The 16,286-nt window shown below is 43.3% G+C and overlaps 1 protein-coding gene across 1 annotated transcript in view; it reads right to left on the bottom strand.

Annotated features, from left to right (window-relative positions):
* Positions 1–16,286, bottom strand: part of VWA2 (von Willebrand factor A domain containing 2) — a 45,575-nt gene that overhangs the window by 11,738 nt on the left and 17,551 nt on the right. The window contains exons 5-10 of the mRNA XM_036736907.1: positions 13,127–13,321; positions 11,705–11,838; positions 10,580–10,712; positions 6,226–6,281; positions 4,395–4,502; positions 1,595–2,176 (exon numbers count right to left, since the gene is read on the bottom strand). Coding sequence (XP_036592802.1) covers positions 1,595–2,176; positions 4,395–4,502; positions 6,226–6,281; positions 10,580–10,712; positions 11,705–11,838; positions 13,127–13,321 — 1,208 coding nt within the window. The remainder of the gene's footprint in view (positions 1–1,594; positions 2,177–4,394; positions 4,503–6,225; positions 6,282–10,579; positions 10,713–11,704; positions 11,839–13,126; positions 13,322–16,286) is intronic.

Here is a 16,286-nt window from a genome sequence, read left to right on the forward strand (position 1 = left end):
CCTGGGAACTCTGGAATTTGGCGACAATATTCCTAGGAATTTTCTTTTTGAGATCTTTTTCAGGAGGCAATCAGTGGATTCTTTCAATTTCTATTTTACCGTCTGGTTCTAGAGCATCAGCGCAGTTCGCCTTGATAATTTCTTGAAAGATGATATCTGGGCTCTTTTTTGGATCATGGCTTTCAGGTAGTCCAATAATTTTTAAATGATCTCTCCTCGATGTATTCTCCAGGTCAGTGGTTTTTCCAATGAGATATTTCACATTGTCTTCCGCTTTTTCATTCCTTTGGTTCTGTTTTATAATTATCTTGATTTCTCATAAAGTCACTAGCTTCCACTTGCTCCAATCTAATTTTTAAGGTGGCATTTTCTTCAGTGGTATTTTGGACCTCCTTTTCCACTTGGCTAATTTCCTGCCTTTCAAGGCATTCTTCTCCTCATTGGCTTTTTGGAGCTCTTCTGCCATTTGAGTTAGTCTATTTTTTAAGGTGTTATTTTCTTCAGTATTTTTTGGGTCTCCTTTAGCAAGTCATTGACTTGTTTTTCATGGTTTTCTCGCATCATTCTCATTTCTCTTCCCAATTTTTCCTCTACTTCTCTAACTTGCTTTTCCAAATCCTTTTTGAGCACTTCTATGGCCTGAGACCAATTCATGTTTTTCTTGGAGGCTTTCGATGTAGGCCCTTTGACTTTGTTGACTTCTTCTGGCTGTATGTTTTGGTCTTCTTTGTCACCAACGAAAGATTCCAAAGTCTGAGTCTGAATCTGAGTCCGTTTTTGCTGCCTGGCCATGTTCCCAGCCAACTTACTTGACCCTTGAGTTTTTCGTCGGGGTATGACTGCTTGTAGAGTATAGAGTACTTTGTCCCAAGCTTGAGGGGCTGTGCTGTTGTTTTCAGAGCTATTTCTACACAGCAAGCTCTGCCCTACTCCTCCCCCAAGAACCACCAACCCGGACCTGACTCAGATCTAAGCTAGCTCTGCACTCCTGCTCAGATCCACCACTTAATTCCTCCCACCAGGTGGGCCTGGGGCCAGAAACAACTGCAGCCGCAGCTCTGTAAGCAGCCTCAGAGCTGCATCACCTCCACTGTCCCTGGTGTGGTGGCCAAACCTCGAACTCCTTTCACTCTGTCCCAGCAGCTTTTCCCACTAACCTTCTCTGTTATCTTTGGTGTTTGTGGATTGAGAAGTCTGGTAACTGCCACAGCTCACTGATTCAGGGTGCTAGGGCCTGTTCCGCTCAGCTCCCAGTCTGGTTGGTCCAAGAGTGGCTCACACTGGGCTCTGTTTCACTCCGCTCCCAGTTCCATGCGATAGACCTTACCCCACAACCATCCAGGCTGTCCTGGGCTGGGGCCCTGCTACCCTCTGCTATTCCATGGGTTCTGCAGTTCTAAAATTTGTTCAGAGTCATTTTTTACAGGTGTTTGGAGGGACCTGAGGGGGGAGCTCACACAAGTCCCTGCTTTCTAGCCGCCATCTTCGAGAGGCATATTTTTCAATGAACTCTGGGTTAACTGGGCTGAGATTCCTTTTGAGAGGGAGTTTACCAAACCAATATTCTTTATCTGCTGGTAAATAAACATCTCACCTGGCCTTTGGAGACTGCAGATTTTTTTCTGGAGTTCAGGTATTTTGTTGAAAAGGTCCTGAGGGTTGGAGTAGGTTATCACTTGCTTTGGGTTGCCAGTGATTTCCTCCAGCTCTGCTCTCAGAAACTCACTACCTACTCCAATAAGGAAGAGTTTCTGATCACGGGCATATCTTACTGGTCCTGCCACAAGGTCTTGGGACCTTGAGTCAGTAAGCAGGACCACCACCCGGCGGGGCTGGGGATCATGAGTCTCTCCAGAAACAAATGTGTTCCTGAAGCCATGATCAGCAACATACTCCAGGGCTCTGCCTGTCATTGTGGCTCCTCCAATGAAACGCATTCTGTCCAGGCTCTTCATGAGGCTAGGCACATCCCGGTATTCTCCCATTTGGAATGGGATCTCCACTTCCTGACTATACTGGGCCACTGCCACATTTACGGGAGAGTCCATGCTCACCACAGCCTGGACAAACCTCTTTAGAAAGGCCTTGGCCTGAAGGAATCCCTCCAGGGTTGTACCAGATGAGCTATCCAGCAAGAAGAGGAGGTTGACGCTGCATTCCAGGGTCAACTTTGGTGCTGAAAGGAGAGAAATTATTGTCATCATCACTGTCAATAAGTTGATAGGGCAATGGCACACAAATGGGAGACAGTGTCATGTTTGAGGAAAAAAAAAGTAGACCAATAAGATTGGATCATAGTGTGTGTGTGGAGGGGAGGAAAGTGTAAGAAGACTAAAAATACAAAGGGACTGGGTTGTAAAGAGCTTTATAAATGCCAGAAGACTATATTTGACCATGGAGGTGGAAGGGATTCACCAGAGTTTACTGAGTAGATGGGTAACATGGGCAGACCTACACTTCAGGGAAATCACCATGGCATTTGTATGGAGGATGGCTTGGAATGGGGAAGAGATTTGAGAAGGGAGACCAATCATTCAGGAGATGAAGAAGGCTTGAACAAGAGTGGAGGCTGCGTGAGTTGAGAGAAAGTGACATATGAGAGGATTTGTGAGGTTAGAAATGACAAAATCTGGCAAGTAATTGGTGATGTGGAGTGAAAAAGTAAGGAATTGAGAATGACACTGCGGCTGCAAACTTGGGTGAATGGAAAGTTGGTGGTGCCCTCAGTAATAAAGGAAATTCCAAAGACAGGAGGACATGGAGGAAAGATAGTACATTTTTTTTTGAACGTGTAAGATTTTGAAATGTCTATGTCACATCTAGTCTGAAATATTTAATAGGCAGTTGGTGAGGTGGGATTGGAGATTAGAAAAGAAATTAGGGGTGGATACACAAATTTCTGAAATTACCTGCATAAAGATGATTGAATCCATAGGAGCTAATTAGATCACCAAGTTAGATAGTATAGGCATAAAAGACAACCCGTAGTTAGTGGGTATGACATGAAGACCCAGCTCAGGAGACTGAGAAGGGGGATGGTAACATAAGGGGAGAAATCAGACACATAAAAATCAAGATGAAAGAGTATCCAGAAGAATGTAATCAACGGTTTCAAATGCTGTAGAAAAGTCAAGATGGATGAAGATGGAGAAAAGGCAATTAGATTTGGCAATCAAGAGCTCATTAGAAACTCTGGAGAGAGTGGTTTTAAATTTAAAAAGCACCACCACATTGCTTTGTGGTTATAAAACACTCAACATTCATTTAAAAAAAATTGATTTCTAAAACAAGCCTTTGAGTGGACCAAAAGGAGCTTCCTAAAGTGGAGACCTGATCTGGACCATGTCACCCCCTATTTAGTAAACTCCAGCAGTTCCATACTACCTCTAGGATCAAATATAAAATCCTCTGTTTGGCTTTTAAAGCTCTGCATAACCTGGTCCCTTCCTATCCTTCCAGTCTTCTCACACTTTACTCCCTTCCATATATTCGATGATCCAGTGACACTGGACTCCTTGTTGCTCCTTATACACACTCCTGATTCAACACCTCCCAGGGCTGTGGCCTTTGCCTTGAATAATCTCCCTCCTCACCTCTTCTTCCTGGTTTCCCTCAAGTCCTCGTCAAGTCCTTCAAGTCTTGGCTAAAATCCCTCCTTCGGCAAACAGCCTTTCCCAGTCCCCTCAATGCTGGTGCCCTTGGTGTGAGACTGTTTTTCCATGTTGTCCTCTATAGATCCTGTGGTATGCAATTAGATTGTTGCATTTTGTCTCCCCCATTAGAATGAGATCTCCGTGAGGGCTGGGACTCTTTTTTTTCTGCCTCTCTTTACATCTCCAGCACTCAGCATAGTGCCTGGCACACAGTAGGTGATTAACAAATTCTTGTTGTTTTGGTAGAGATGACACTCAAATTCATCATAACTTCCTCGAAGTCTGACCCTCTTCTCCCTATACTGTACATAGCTTCGCACTGTAGGCCTGCAGGCTGCACACACTCTTAAGACTGAAAGCATATTGACCACACATATAGTTTACTTCTACAGAAGGGAGGAGAAAGACATCACAGTTGTGAGCCCAGGCTCAGAACTCAGAGGCTGACACGGATGCAGTCTGCAGCCAGAGGTCCAAAGGCATGTGTTACTTGTGACCAGCAACAATTATTTCCACTTTGAAATGTCTCACAGATCGCCTTGTTTCACGACATGGATTTATTCATAAGAACTGGGAAGCACAAGGCATTCCCGAGAAGGCACCTCCAAAGACACTAGAAAACTAAACAAAATTAGAGGGAATGGTCTGGTCGGACTTTGCATCTCTCTCCAACAAGTTGCTGCTTCCAAAACAACTGTTACAGATCAGTAGAGACTGATGGTTAAGAGAACAAATACTCACCACAGTTGGCCTCCCCTCCAAATCCGATGGGACAGAGACAATGGTACTTGTCTAATCCCTCTAGAACACATGTGCCTCCATTCTGGCAGGGCTGGGAATCACAAGGATCTATCAGGCAGAGTGTGCAGAAGGAGATGTCCATTAAACAAAAACCAAATTAGTCAGAGGCAAAGTGACGGTATGGCATGGGTTTGAAAATTGGATCTCAGCTCTTGAGCCAGGACCACCAATAGTTTGCTGCACCAATCAAAAGCAAGCACTCTAAGTGACATTAGTTAGTGAGACTGTGTGGTATAGTGCAAAAAAGTGCTGTCTTTGGAATCAATGGGCCTGGGTTCAAAACCTGCCTCTGACACTTACTATCTGCGTGATTGTGGGCAAACTACTTAACCTCTCTGGAGCTGAGTTTCTTCATCTGCATATGGACTTTTTGATCCTATGATCTCCATCTGTTCAATGGAAATATTTTCTCAGGTCAATGACCAACTCTACTGTTTATAGCAAGAACGAATAGCTAATTAATGACAGAAAATCGGATAATTAACAAATCGAGTCTATCTGAAGTTCTGTTGCTAAATAATACTTTGTCAGAATAAGTAAGGCCCTACACATCTTAATTATGGCGTGGGCCAGAGTGTTTCGTTAAGCCTGGAGCCTGCTGAGAAATTTAAGGCTGGGGAATCTCAAACATGTTTTTGTTGGTTTATAGGAACTACTGGCTTTAAATGAAGCTAGCTCTTTTCACTTAAAACAAAATGTAGTTAGTTTTGGACAAGACTGGCACAGAAAGAATCCTGAAAATCATTTTTCTCCCTTGTTGCTGGGATACAAGTCGACATTTGGTTTTGAGCTTTTACAGGGATGAAGAGATAGTGACACAAGGTACATAATTCACATTCAATATTGCTGCAATGGGATCCCAAGATATTGGCTGGAAGGGTCCTCAACTTTTAAATGCAATCTTTCCAAAGGGATAAGAATAGGACTAGCCCTGTGATTTCACGGATGCTATGTTGATGTAGGAAAGCTCTTTACTAATGCAAGGCAATGTATTCTCTGAAATTTATGGTCTCAGATGGATACCTAAATCGTTTAGAGCTTAAGTGACTCGTCCAAGGACATGCATCTAGACTGTGTCAGGGATAGGTCTTGAACTCAGGTAGTCCTGGCTTTGATGCCAGCTCCTTGCCTACCATGATTCTTCTCAACCATTCCAAAAGGCCTTCAAATTAGAGGTGTGGTGTCAATGACAAGGTAAGTCTATTTAAACATGAAGTATCACACACTTAATCCTTCTACATTGTGACTTTCCCCATTGTGGCTTTGACATATCGTGGCTCAGCATAAGAAATTAAATGGGAATTTGGGGGGAATTTTGCAGAAGCTGCAAATGACTTGTGAAGGTGAGCAGACAACACAGAGCCTATGAACAAATACTTAACCTAAATTTTACAATCAGACACCCCATAAAAGAAAAAAAAATTCAGACTTCTCTGGTACAAAAGGAGAGCCAGAAATTTTTATTCGGATTTTCCAGATCGTGGGGGGCCTGTGCCCCTAACCCCCGCAAGGTGGAAGGGATTAACTATACATGCAACCATAGCCTCTGTGAAAGCAGAATCCATTTTGAGGAATTCAGTTCCAGATAAGAACTTGGCTATCAACTTCTAGGACTAGGGGCTTGGGTACCTGGGTGGTCCTGGAGAGAAAACAGACACACTGGCAACATCCAAGCACTGCCTGCCCTAAGCTGTTTTCAAGAGCTCTTTTACCACAGTGCCCAAGTTTGTTCCTGGGACACAGAAACAAAAGGTCACTCAGAAAATCATACCTGGACATACCGTTCTGTAGCATGTGGCTGGGTGAGTTATGAAAACTTTCTTCCAGCTAAAAAAGAAGAAAAAGTATAGCACTTGATTCAATTCAATTCAGCTATCGTTAAATACCAGCTATATGCCAGGGACTGTGCTAGGTCCTGAGGATATAAAGACAAAAATGCAATATAATTGTAAATGTCCAGGAGCTCACGTCTGAAGAAGATATGCAACATATACTCAGGTAAACGAAGATAAAATAATTTGAGAAAAGAGAAAGAATCTTGGCTGGTGGGGGCCGGGTATGGAGAGGACGATGAATGGCTTCCAGAAACAAAGAAGGTGCACCCCAGACAAAAGAAACAGCCTGGGCAAGGGCACTGAGAAGAAGTCTGGGAGACAGTAGTACAGTTTGCCCAAAACAAAGATTACAAGAAGAAGGACTAATATGATTGTGAAAGGCTCTCTGTTTTACTCTGCAGAAGCAAGTAAATGGGACAGTCCATCTGACCTTTAGAAATATTTATTCTTTTTTTTTGGAGGGGAGAAGGCAGGGCAATTGGGGTTAAGTGACTTGCCCAAGGTCATACAGCTAGTTAGTGTGTCAAGTGTCTGAGGTAGGATGTGAACTCAGGTCCTCCTGACTCCAGGGCTGGTGCTCTACTCACTGCACCACCTAGCTGCCCCTAGAAATATTTATTTAGCAGCTACGTGAAGCTTGAATTGGAGAGGGGAAGAGATTGAAAGGAGGGAGGCCAACTAGGAGGCAATTACAAGGGTGGTGAAGATCTGAACCCAGGTGACCACTACGCAAGTGAAGAGTCTTGGGGAGGGGGTGAGGATGCTCCTGGAGGTAGATTTGACAAAATATAGATTAGATATGGGGGATGAGAGGAAGAGGGAAGAATCAAGTGTAACTCTGAAGTTATGGAACTGAGAGGATGGTGGTGCCTCTCAGAGAAATAAGGAAGTCTGCAGGAAGGCTGGAAGGGGGAGATAAAGAGTTCTGTTTTGGACATGCTGAGTTTGAGATGTGGGATATCCATGTGGAAATATCTGGCAAGATACCAATGACAATTGATGATTGAATCCAACTGAGGGGGCGCAAGATAGAGTTCATAATTGAATCTATGGGGAGAGGAACGAGTGAGATAGAGGGAAAGAAGAAGGCAGCAGCAGAGGTGTCCATGACAAAGCCTGAGGAAGACCCAGTCAGTGGATGGGAGATGGATAATGATCCAGTAAAGAAGACTGAGAAGGAAAGGTCAGACAGGTGGAATAAGCGAGAGCAGTATCACAGAAGCCAATGGAAAATTGCTTCTTGGAGCTGGGCACAGTGGCACAAACCCTGCTACTGGGGAGTCTGAAGCTGAAGGACCATTTGAGTTTTGCAGTTCTGAGTGGCAGGGGGCTAAGGCAACTGGGCGTCTGAACTAAGTCTGGCACCCATGTGATGTGCCCCTAAGCTGGAAGGAGGGAGGAAGGGATAGGGAAAGGAAAGAAGGAAGGGAAAGCGAGAGGGAGGGAGGAGAGGAGAGAAAAAGAAAGGAGGAAGGGAGGGGAAGGAAGGAAATCACTTCTTGGTCTTTTGGCTAAGATCAAACCAAGGAAAGAAAAGGTGTCCAAAGATGTTGAAAGCTGCAGAAAGGCCAACTGAAATGAGGACTAAGGAAATGCCATCACATTTAGTAGTTAAAAGAAAAATCAGAAAAAAAGTGGGAAAGAATGATTGAAGGAGCAAGTCCCTGAAGGAGACAGGGGAAAATAATGGAATAACGGGCATAAGTAGCAGGGTCAGCCTTGGCTATCTCTAGAGCATTGGACTTGGAGTCTGGAAAACCTGGGCTTGAATCTCACCTAAGCTACTAGCTGTGTGACACTGAACAAGTCACTTAACCTCTCCGGGCCTCAGTTTACTCATCTGTAAAATAAAGAAGGTTTTACCTGATGGCCTCCATGGTCTCCTTTAGCTCTAGATCTATGATTCTATGATCTTCCTCCAAAAATAGGAACATAAGAGAGTGGGAGGTAGGGGGAGCAATGAGGAGGTTTTGAAGACTGGGGAAAGAGAAGCTGACTACAGACGACTTTTATTTTCTCAGCACACTAAGAGGTGGGAGGGAAGGTAGAGGGATTTGGAAGAGTGACTGTGGGGAATGAAATAGGCACTGAATGAACAGGAGTGACACAAGACTGAATGTAAATGTACCAAGTATATAAAAATGTTTTCTTTTTTTGTTCGCCACAATTCTTGAAGAAGTTATGCTTTGTGACAAAGGAACTATGATCTGCCCCAGTGGAGAAGGTATTCAAACCTAGCAAATTAAAGATGTTTGAAGAATTAAACCATCTCTCATGGAGGCAGTATGGTACAGTGAGCAATAAGAACCCTACACTAAGAACTCTGACTCCTTGATCAGGTGACCAAGGTTCTAGGCTTGGCTTGGCCAGTAACCAGCTGTGTGGCTAACCTTGGACAAAAGTCATTTCAACTCCCTGGGCCTCACCTGTAAACCACGGGGTCAGGGTTCGGTGATTTCTAAGATTCCTTCCAGCTCTAACACTCTATAAAGCAATCTCTCCCTATTCTTTCTGATCTAGGAGAATTTGCTCATTTCCTTAGGGTTCACAAGCACTCTTGATGGCTCTGCAGTCGGCTTCTAAAACATCGGTTATAACTCTAGCAGGCAGTACCTGGTCAGGGGCGACGGGACAGTCTCCAGCACGAGGGCTCCCTGGCTCATCCCAAGTCAGCCTTTCAGAACTGGAAATAAATTTGTACTAGTGTAAAATCTGCTCCCAGGAGAAAAAAGTCAAGTTGATTAAGGCTCCAAGGAACTGCTAAAATGTCTGCCAAATTGCAGGCTCATTAAGGATTTTCTCTCCCTTATTTAGGGCTGGGTCCCACAGGTTTCCTAAAATTACAAGCCCAAGCAAAGGCAACTATTCATGTCTTTGAAGTGGAAAGAACGGAATTTCTTCAGCTGACTGAGGCTCTTGACCTAGGACCAGCAGGAGGATCTCTATTTCCTCCAAAAGCACTGTCCTCCATACTTAAGAAGGTCACTCCTGACCCTGTATCAGAAGAGCAGAATGTTGAATTGTTTTTCCAGGATCAAGATGGATGGTTCAGCCCTGATTTCTTGGCCATTCCTTCTTGTCACTCTGTGCCTGGAGTAAGAGGTGCAGCACTGTGGTCAAACAGTCAAAGACCCATAGACCTTTAGAGCTGGAAGGGACCTTAGAGATCACAGGCTCACAAGACTGGGAGATGGAAGGGACCACTGAGGTGACCCTCTAATAGTACAGATTGGAAAAGTGAGCCCCAGAGAGGAGAGGTTAAATAACATGTCCAAAGTCACACAGAGGGTATCAGAGTAAGGATTTGAATCTCTCAGTAACAGGAGGACTTAAAATCACATTTTATGCTTGTCAATTCAGGGTTCATGGTTCTATACAAGGCAGCTAGGTGGTACAGCGAATAGAGTGCTAGGTCTGGAGTCAGGAAGAGCTGAGTTCAAATCCAACCTCAGATACTTCTAGATGTATGACCCTGGACAGTCACTTAACATCTGTCAGTTTCCTGTTGTGAGGATCAACTGGCACAATATAAATGTTATGTATTATCATTATTATATAAGAATCAAGCTGAGCTTTGGTAACACCATGCTCTAACAACCAACACTCCCACTTCCCCCTTCAAAAGGAAAATGTCTAAGCCTGGATGTTATACCATGTCTTACTTCAGAGGAACCTCAAGTGTTTGGAGCCTTTTACTGCTTGTGTTCAAGCTTCTCCTGATGTCACATTCAAGGCTGGGTGACATGCCTGATGCCATACAAGTTACTAGCTTAAGAGCCCTGGACTTGAAGTCAGAAGAACCTGGGTTCATAGCCTGCCTCAGTTTCCTCATCTGTAAATCTGGAATAACAGCAACCCTCCTCCTGGGGTTGTTATGAGGATGAAATGAGATAATGTTTATGAAGCTTTTTGTGAAGGGTGACGTCAATGGCAGATGTTACATAATGAATGTTTATTGCTCAGGTCTCCAGCCTTCTAGTTCAACTAGCCCAAACTCGTTTCACTTACAGGCCTCACAGAGCAGTAAATTAATGAGACATTTCAGCTTGCTAAACATTTTCCTGTATCAACAGAGACCTCTGACTGGCTCCTTCCCACCTGGCCCCATTCCCTGGGCCATGCTCTACTCCCTTCTGCTAAAGGCTCTACGGATGTGTTTTTATGGAGAGCAATACTCCATGATTCCCTCCGCTGTTGCACCCCATGCACACTGCTTCTTTCAGAATTTAAGTAGAGGAACCATGCCCTCCTGCTTCTGGCCTTAGGATCAAAAGAACAAAGTGGACTCACCTGTAGAATGGGCAGAGGGATGAAAATGCTGCATTGGTTTTCTTTGAACCTCTCCAGCACAAAGAGTTCCCAGTGACCTCTCTGACGGTTTCGAGTGTCTTTCGTTCACAAAGGTGAGGCTCGATTCTGCAACCTGGGGTAAACACCCCCAAAACAGATGCCTGGGATTTCACCCTGCTTTCCCCTCATTGTTGATACCAACTACAATGTATAGGTTCCACTCATCTTTACTATTTGTTCACATGTTGGGGAAAGGGTCCTAAGGAAAGTCAAGTGATAGGAAAGGATTATGGCAGGAGGGGAGGGCAGGAGACCCAATAGCCTTAGTGCCGTAAGTAAAGCTTCCCAACTTTTCTCAGTCTGAAACATGTTTACGGACTTGCTAAGATATATCAGGGGGCCTCCTGCTACTCTTTCCAATCCAATCATCCTCCGATCCACCCCATACATCAACCATATCACATAGATACGTAGCTATATACACAATATACGTGTACATGTATGTAAACATATGTATACGTGTGTATACATATAGACACACATGCACAGAAGCCCTCCTTCTCTCATAGTCACCACTGCTTCCATTCTCCTGCCCCATGGTTGAAAATTAGCAAAGGGGAGTAAGAAAACCTATTCCATATCAAATCTGTCATAATAATCCAGCTGAAAAACAGGAGCTAAGAAAATTGGTTCGAGGAGCAAGACAGACACATGAAGGAATAAGGAGGTAGCAATTTCTATCCCTCCAATATGTCTCCTCAAAAAGGAGGGAGGCAAGTCCCACCTCCTCATAGATAAGGTAAGGAAGTCCCAGGTCTGGCACTAAAGTTATTGGGCCCGAAGACAAGCCCATCAAAGTAACGCTACCATCAGCCTAGACTTCAAACCCCAAGCCCTCTCCATCTAAAGGTTAGATAAATACATGAGACAAGGTTTCTCGTGGACTGAGCATAGGGGTAGCAGAAACAGAAGGCAAAAATGAAAGAGCATCTTACGGACAAGTTGGCCTCTTCTCATCCTTTCTTCTCACAACATTGTCCCCCAGAACTCCCAATCCTTTCTCTTTGAGGAGCACCTGTGCTCTCTGAAGCCTGAGCCTGTGCAAGCAAGCAGGAAGAGCTTTACCTGGAGCTGTGGCATTGCAGATAGCCAAGCTGGAGAGAGTGCTATACAGGCCGTTGGTAGCATCATCCACATGTTCTGCAAACAACATATGTTGATCCTTGGGTTCACTTGCCAAGGTGTGCAGTTCTGTCCACCTGCCCAAACAGAGAGAAATTAAAACAGCTCCTCTCCCTGGGGTCGGAAGAGCAGATGAGGGCCTGCTCTTAGATGGTCTTATTATCCCCATTTGAAGAGTCCAGTTGAGTGAGAATCTTATGTCTTTGAATGGAGAGGTCAGGACTTTTGGAGCACGTAGATTCTCTTAGCTACCAGGTATCTCCCAGAGGAGCTAGAATTGGTATTCATAGTCATTTCCATTCAATTAGTGACAGGCAGAGTGATATAGAAAATATCGTGCTGCATCTGGAGTCAGAAGACCTGTGTACACACTTGTCCTTAGATACTCGCTAGCTGCGTGATGCACAGGGAAGTCATTTAACTTCCCTAGATCTAAGTGTCCTTGTCTGTTAAATGAGTGTGTTGGACTCAGTAACCTCTAAGATCTCTTCCATCTCCATATCTCTGAACCTATGAACTAGTAATTAATTCATCACCATTAATAATTATTCAGTACCCATTAAATTCAGGGTACTGGCTAGTTCTGTGAGAGAAAGCATACGAAAAAAATTGCAATGTTGCCATGGAAAGAACATTGGACTTTGGAGACTGAAAACCTGTGTTTGACCTCCCTAGCTTCCTTGAAGTCCCAACTAAAGGCCCACCTTCTGGAAGAAGACTTCCCTGATCCTTCTTAAGTCCAATGCCTTCCCAGGGTTAATTATTTCATATTTATCCTGTAAATAACTTGCTTTGTATTTATTTGCTTGCATGTTATCTTCCTCATTAGAATATAAGCTTCTTGAGGGTAGGGACTGTCTTTTGCCTTTTTTTGTATCCTTGGCACTTAGCACACAGTGCCGGACCTACAGCAAGCCCTTAATAAATGTTCACTGAATGAATGAATTGTATTCCAACTCTATTGATTAGCAGTGTGACTCTGAGCCTCACTTTCTTCATCCATAAAATGGAGATGGTATTTGTTCTAGCCACCTCACAGGACATAACCAAATGAGAATACGTGTAACTGAAAACATTCTGTAACCTTAAAGTGCTGCATAAATGTGACTTGTTATTACAGTCTGGTTGGAGAGACAAGCCACGCAGAGGAAGTAATAATAATAATACAGGGAAGTTTGCGCTAAACACTTATAGCTAGAGAAATGCCAAGGTGGGTGACTGTCTGTTGACGCCAATACTGGCCAACGAATAGGGAGAGACACTTGAGATTTCACAAGCCTAAGGCTATAGACTCCGCACACCAGCCAGTTTTCTCCCTCTTCTGCAGCTGCTGTAACAAGTTGCCTCTTCCTGAGAGTTTCTTACCTTGGGAACCTGACTCCCACAGCAAACACCACGACTCCCTTTTCCTTCAGCTGCTTGGCAGGAAGGGCAATGTTTCCTTGGGACTTCCCATCAGTGACAATGACAAGGATCTGAGGGACAGAAGAGTTCCTTCCCCCAGGGAAACCTTTGTGGAGAAGGTATTTCAGAGCAAGACCTGTTTCAGTGCTCCCTCCTCTGAAAACACAAAGAAAAAAAATGGGAAAAAGGCAAAGTTGACAAGCTAAGGACAAGAAGCAAGGATCAGGATTTAAAATTTGTGCTATCTCCCATTTTTCATATTCCTCCTACCTGTACACTCGGAATGATACTGTCCCCGTGAAATAATACCATAGGCTGAACAGTGTGGTGGGAAAAGCCCTGGGATAGCAACAGCTCTGCCACTGAAGTGTGAGACATTGGAGATATCACTTACCCTCTTTGGGCCTCAGTTCCCTCAAATATAAAATGGAGTGAGGCTGAAATCTAAGGTTCTGTGGGGATTAAAATTGCCCAACCTACAATAAAAGAGACTGAGGCAGAGCTCTGAGCCAATGGCACTTTATTAATGAACCTAATCTAACGAAGTAGACCTCAGATCTTCCTCACTGTCTGATGCCCCCTTCTTCCAGAGCCTTATTTTTTATCAGGATTCATACCAGATTTGATAACTGAACATTCTAAAGAGGCTGCACAAAGTACAGAATCCCATTGTTTGGTAGATCTTGCTTTGCAGGTCAAAAAAGGATGCATCAGCTAGAAATAGTATTGGGGAGAAGGTGGTCTCAGGTTGGGTGAAATATTGGATATCTCCACTAACTGTTCATAAGATACTCACTTGCTCATGTTGGATAAGAGAGAGAGGTCCAGAGGTACAAAAATAAGTTGGAGGACTTTCCATGTAATTGAGTCACCTCCGCCACACTGGGCTGGGCCACCATGACAAGGAAAAAGAAGGGTGGAGGGCGTCCAGTTAGCTTCCTATGATTAAGCAAGTGAACAATCTGCGGCTCACAACCCTGGGGCCTAATATGTAGAACTTATAATCACTACCCCTATTAAATCATATGGAAGTGATAAATACTGATTGGAATAGAGCAGAGGTCCAGATGAATCCTTTCTCACAGTTCCTTCCAGCTCTAACAAACTATGAATTTATTAGCATGCCTTAAGATTATAGATCTGGGGTTAGAAATCTTATACCAACCCCTTCGTTTACAGATGAGGAAACTGAGGCTAAGTGACTTGCCCAATGTCAGACAGCATAAGTAGGGGGATTAGAACCAAGATCTCCTGTGGTATTCCCAGTGAATTATCTTTTCCATACATGTGAATTTTCCAGATAATTAAAACTTCTTCCTCTCAAATGCTAAGGTTTTCCAAAATGTTAATCATTTTATGTTATCCATCTCCGGAGAAAAAACTGTTAGAGTGTGAAGGCAGACTGAAGCATACTTTTTCTTTATTTTTCTTTTGTCTGTGATTTCTTTCACAACTTAACATGGAAATAAGTTTTGTATGACTGCACATGTATAAACTACACAAATTGCTTGCCTTCTCAAAGGGGAGGCAGGAGAGGGGGAGAAAATTTAGAACTCAAATTTTTTTTTAAAAAGATTGTAAGTTGCTTGTAGGCAGGAACTTTTTTTATATTTGCATTCCTAGTGCTTAGCACAGTGCCTATCACAGTCAAGCTTATTGACTATTAAAAAATTTTTTAATCATTTTAGATGGAAATCTTCCTCAAGTGCATTATATGCTTCCCCAACTTATTAAACAGAACATACTGAACAAATTTAACTTTCCCATAATGATAATACTATCGCTTTTTTTAAAAATGTGCAGTAATATAGTCCTCTGGAGGGATATATTGCCTGCTACTGCCTTTTTAGTATTTCTCCCCACCTCACAATTGTCAGGCTATCAGCTATCACCTTACTACTAACACTGCACTTGCCCCTGACACCTCAATGCCTCCCCTCCACCAATGTGCCCCCCTGCCAGTTTGATATTTCTAATCTATTCCTGGCTAGGAAACCACATAAATGCATTTGTTAAAAATTGAATTAATAAGGCTTTTAGTGAGGTTCTCAGAAACAAATACCTGTGTTTAGTGCAGACTTTATGTAAGCTCTTTCAACAGCTTGCAAGCCTTTTCTGCTTGCTACTGAGCTAGAGGCTATGTTCTAACTATCAATCTACTAAGAGTTTGAGTCAACTCTAACCCAGACACTGCACATATCTGTGGGAGACTATGCCCCAGGTTTATATGGGAAATGCATTGTAGCTACTGTTTTTATCTTGCTATCTTAGTAAAGGCCTTTTCTAAAAGATAATTATGTCTCCTGGCTGATAGTCAATGGAAAGCAGATCAGTGGAATTCAGACTTACAGGGTTAGAACCTGGGAGTCACAGATACACTTTGAAGACCCAGCATACAAGGACATATTGGCAAGTTAGGGAGCATGCCAGAGGGGGTATTACACATTTATAGCAAGAATATCAATATGGATATAATTTCTTTTAGTAGCATGCCAAACGACCTGTGGTACTAAGATTTAAATTTGGAGTGTCAGCCATTAAATGATACACGTATTCTTAAAACTGTGTGATTCTTTTAAAAACAACAACAAAGCCTCCCTTCTCCCTCTTTTCTGCCACTCGGGCACTACTGCTTTAGACATAGAAGTGTACTGTTATCTATTTCCTAGGTTGTGATGATCAAAGAATTCATCACCCAGTAGCCAACCCACTAACTATCCTCAGCTGGACTGGTCCTCAGCTAAGAGACATTACCAGGTGTAAGGACTCTATCCAAAGTGTTTCCATTTTGGTACAAACTGTGAGGCATAGGTATGGACTCGGGAGATAATGCTGTCTTTCTGGAGTTAGCAAATAGGATGGTTATGGAAGGAAGTGAGGTGTGGCAACTAGCAACATGAGGTAATTTAAACTCTTTGAGCTTTTTGTTTCATCATCTGAAAATAGGCATAATATTTGCTCTCCCTAATCACAGGGTTATGGCAGAAGAAATGGTTTGCAAACCTTATGGCACCATAGAAATGGGTCACTGCTTTTGACTTATTTGCCATAGGCTACCAGTCAAAGGCACTAACTGATCTTGTCACAAACTGCATATTCTAAGCATTTGTAAGGCCATCTT

Source organism: Trichosurus vulpecula, chromosome 8 (assembly GCF_011100635.1).
Source record: "Trichosurus vulpecula isolate mTriVul1 chromosome 8, mTriVul1.pri, whole genome shotgun sequence".
Taxonomy (NCBI): domain Eukaryota; kingdom Metazoa; phylum Chordata; class Mammalia; order Diprotodontia; family Phalangeridae; genus Trichosurus; species Trichosurus vulpecula.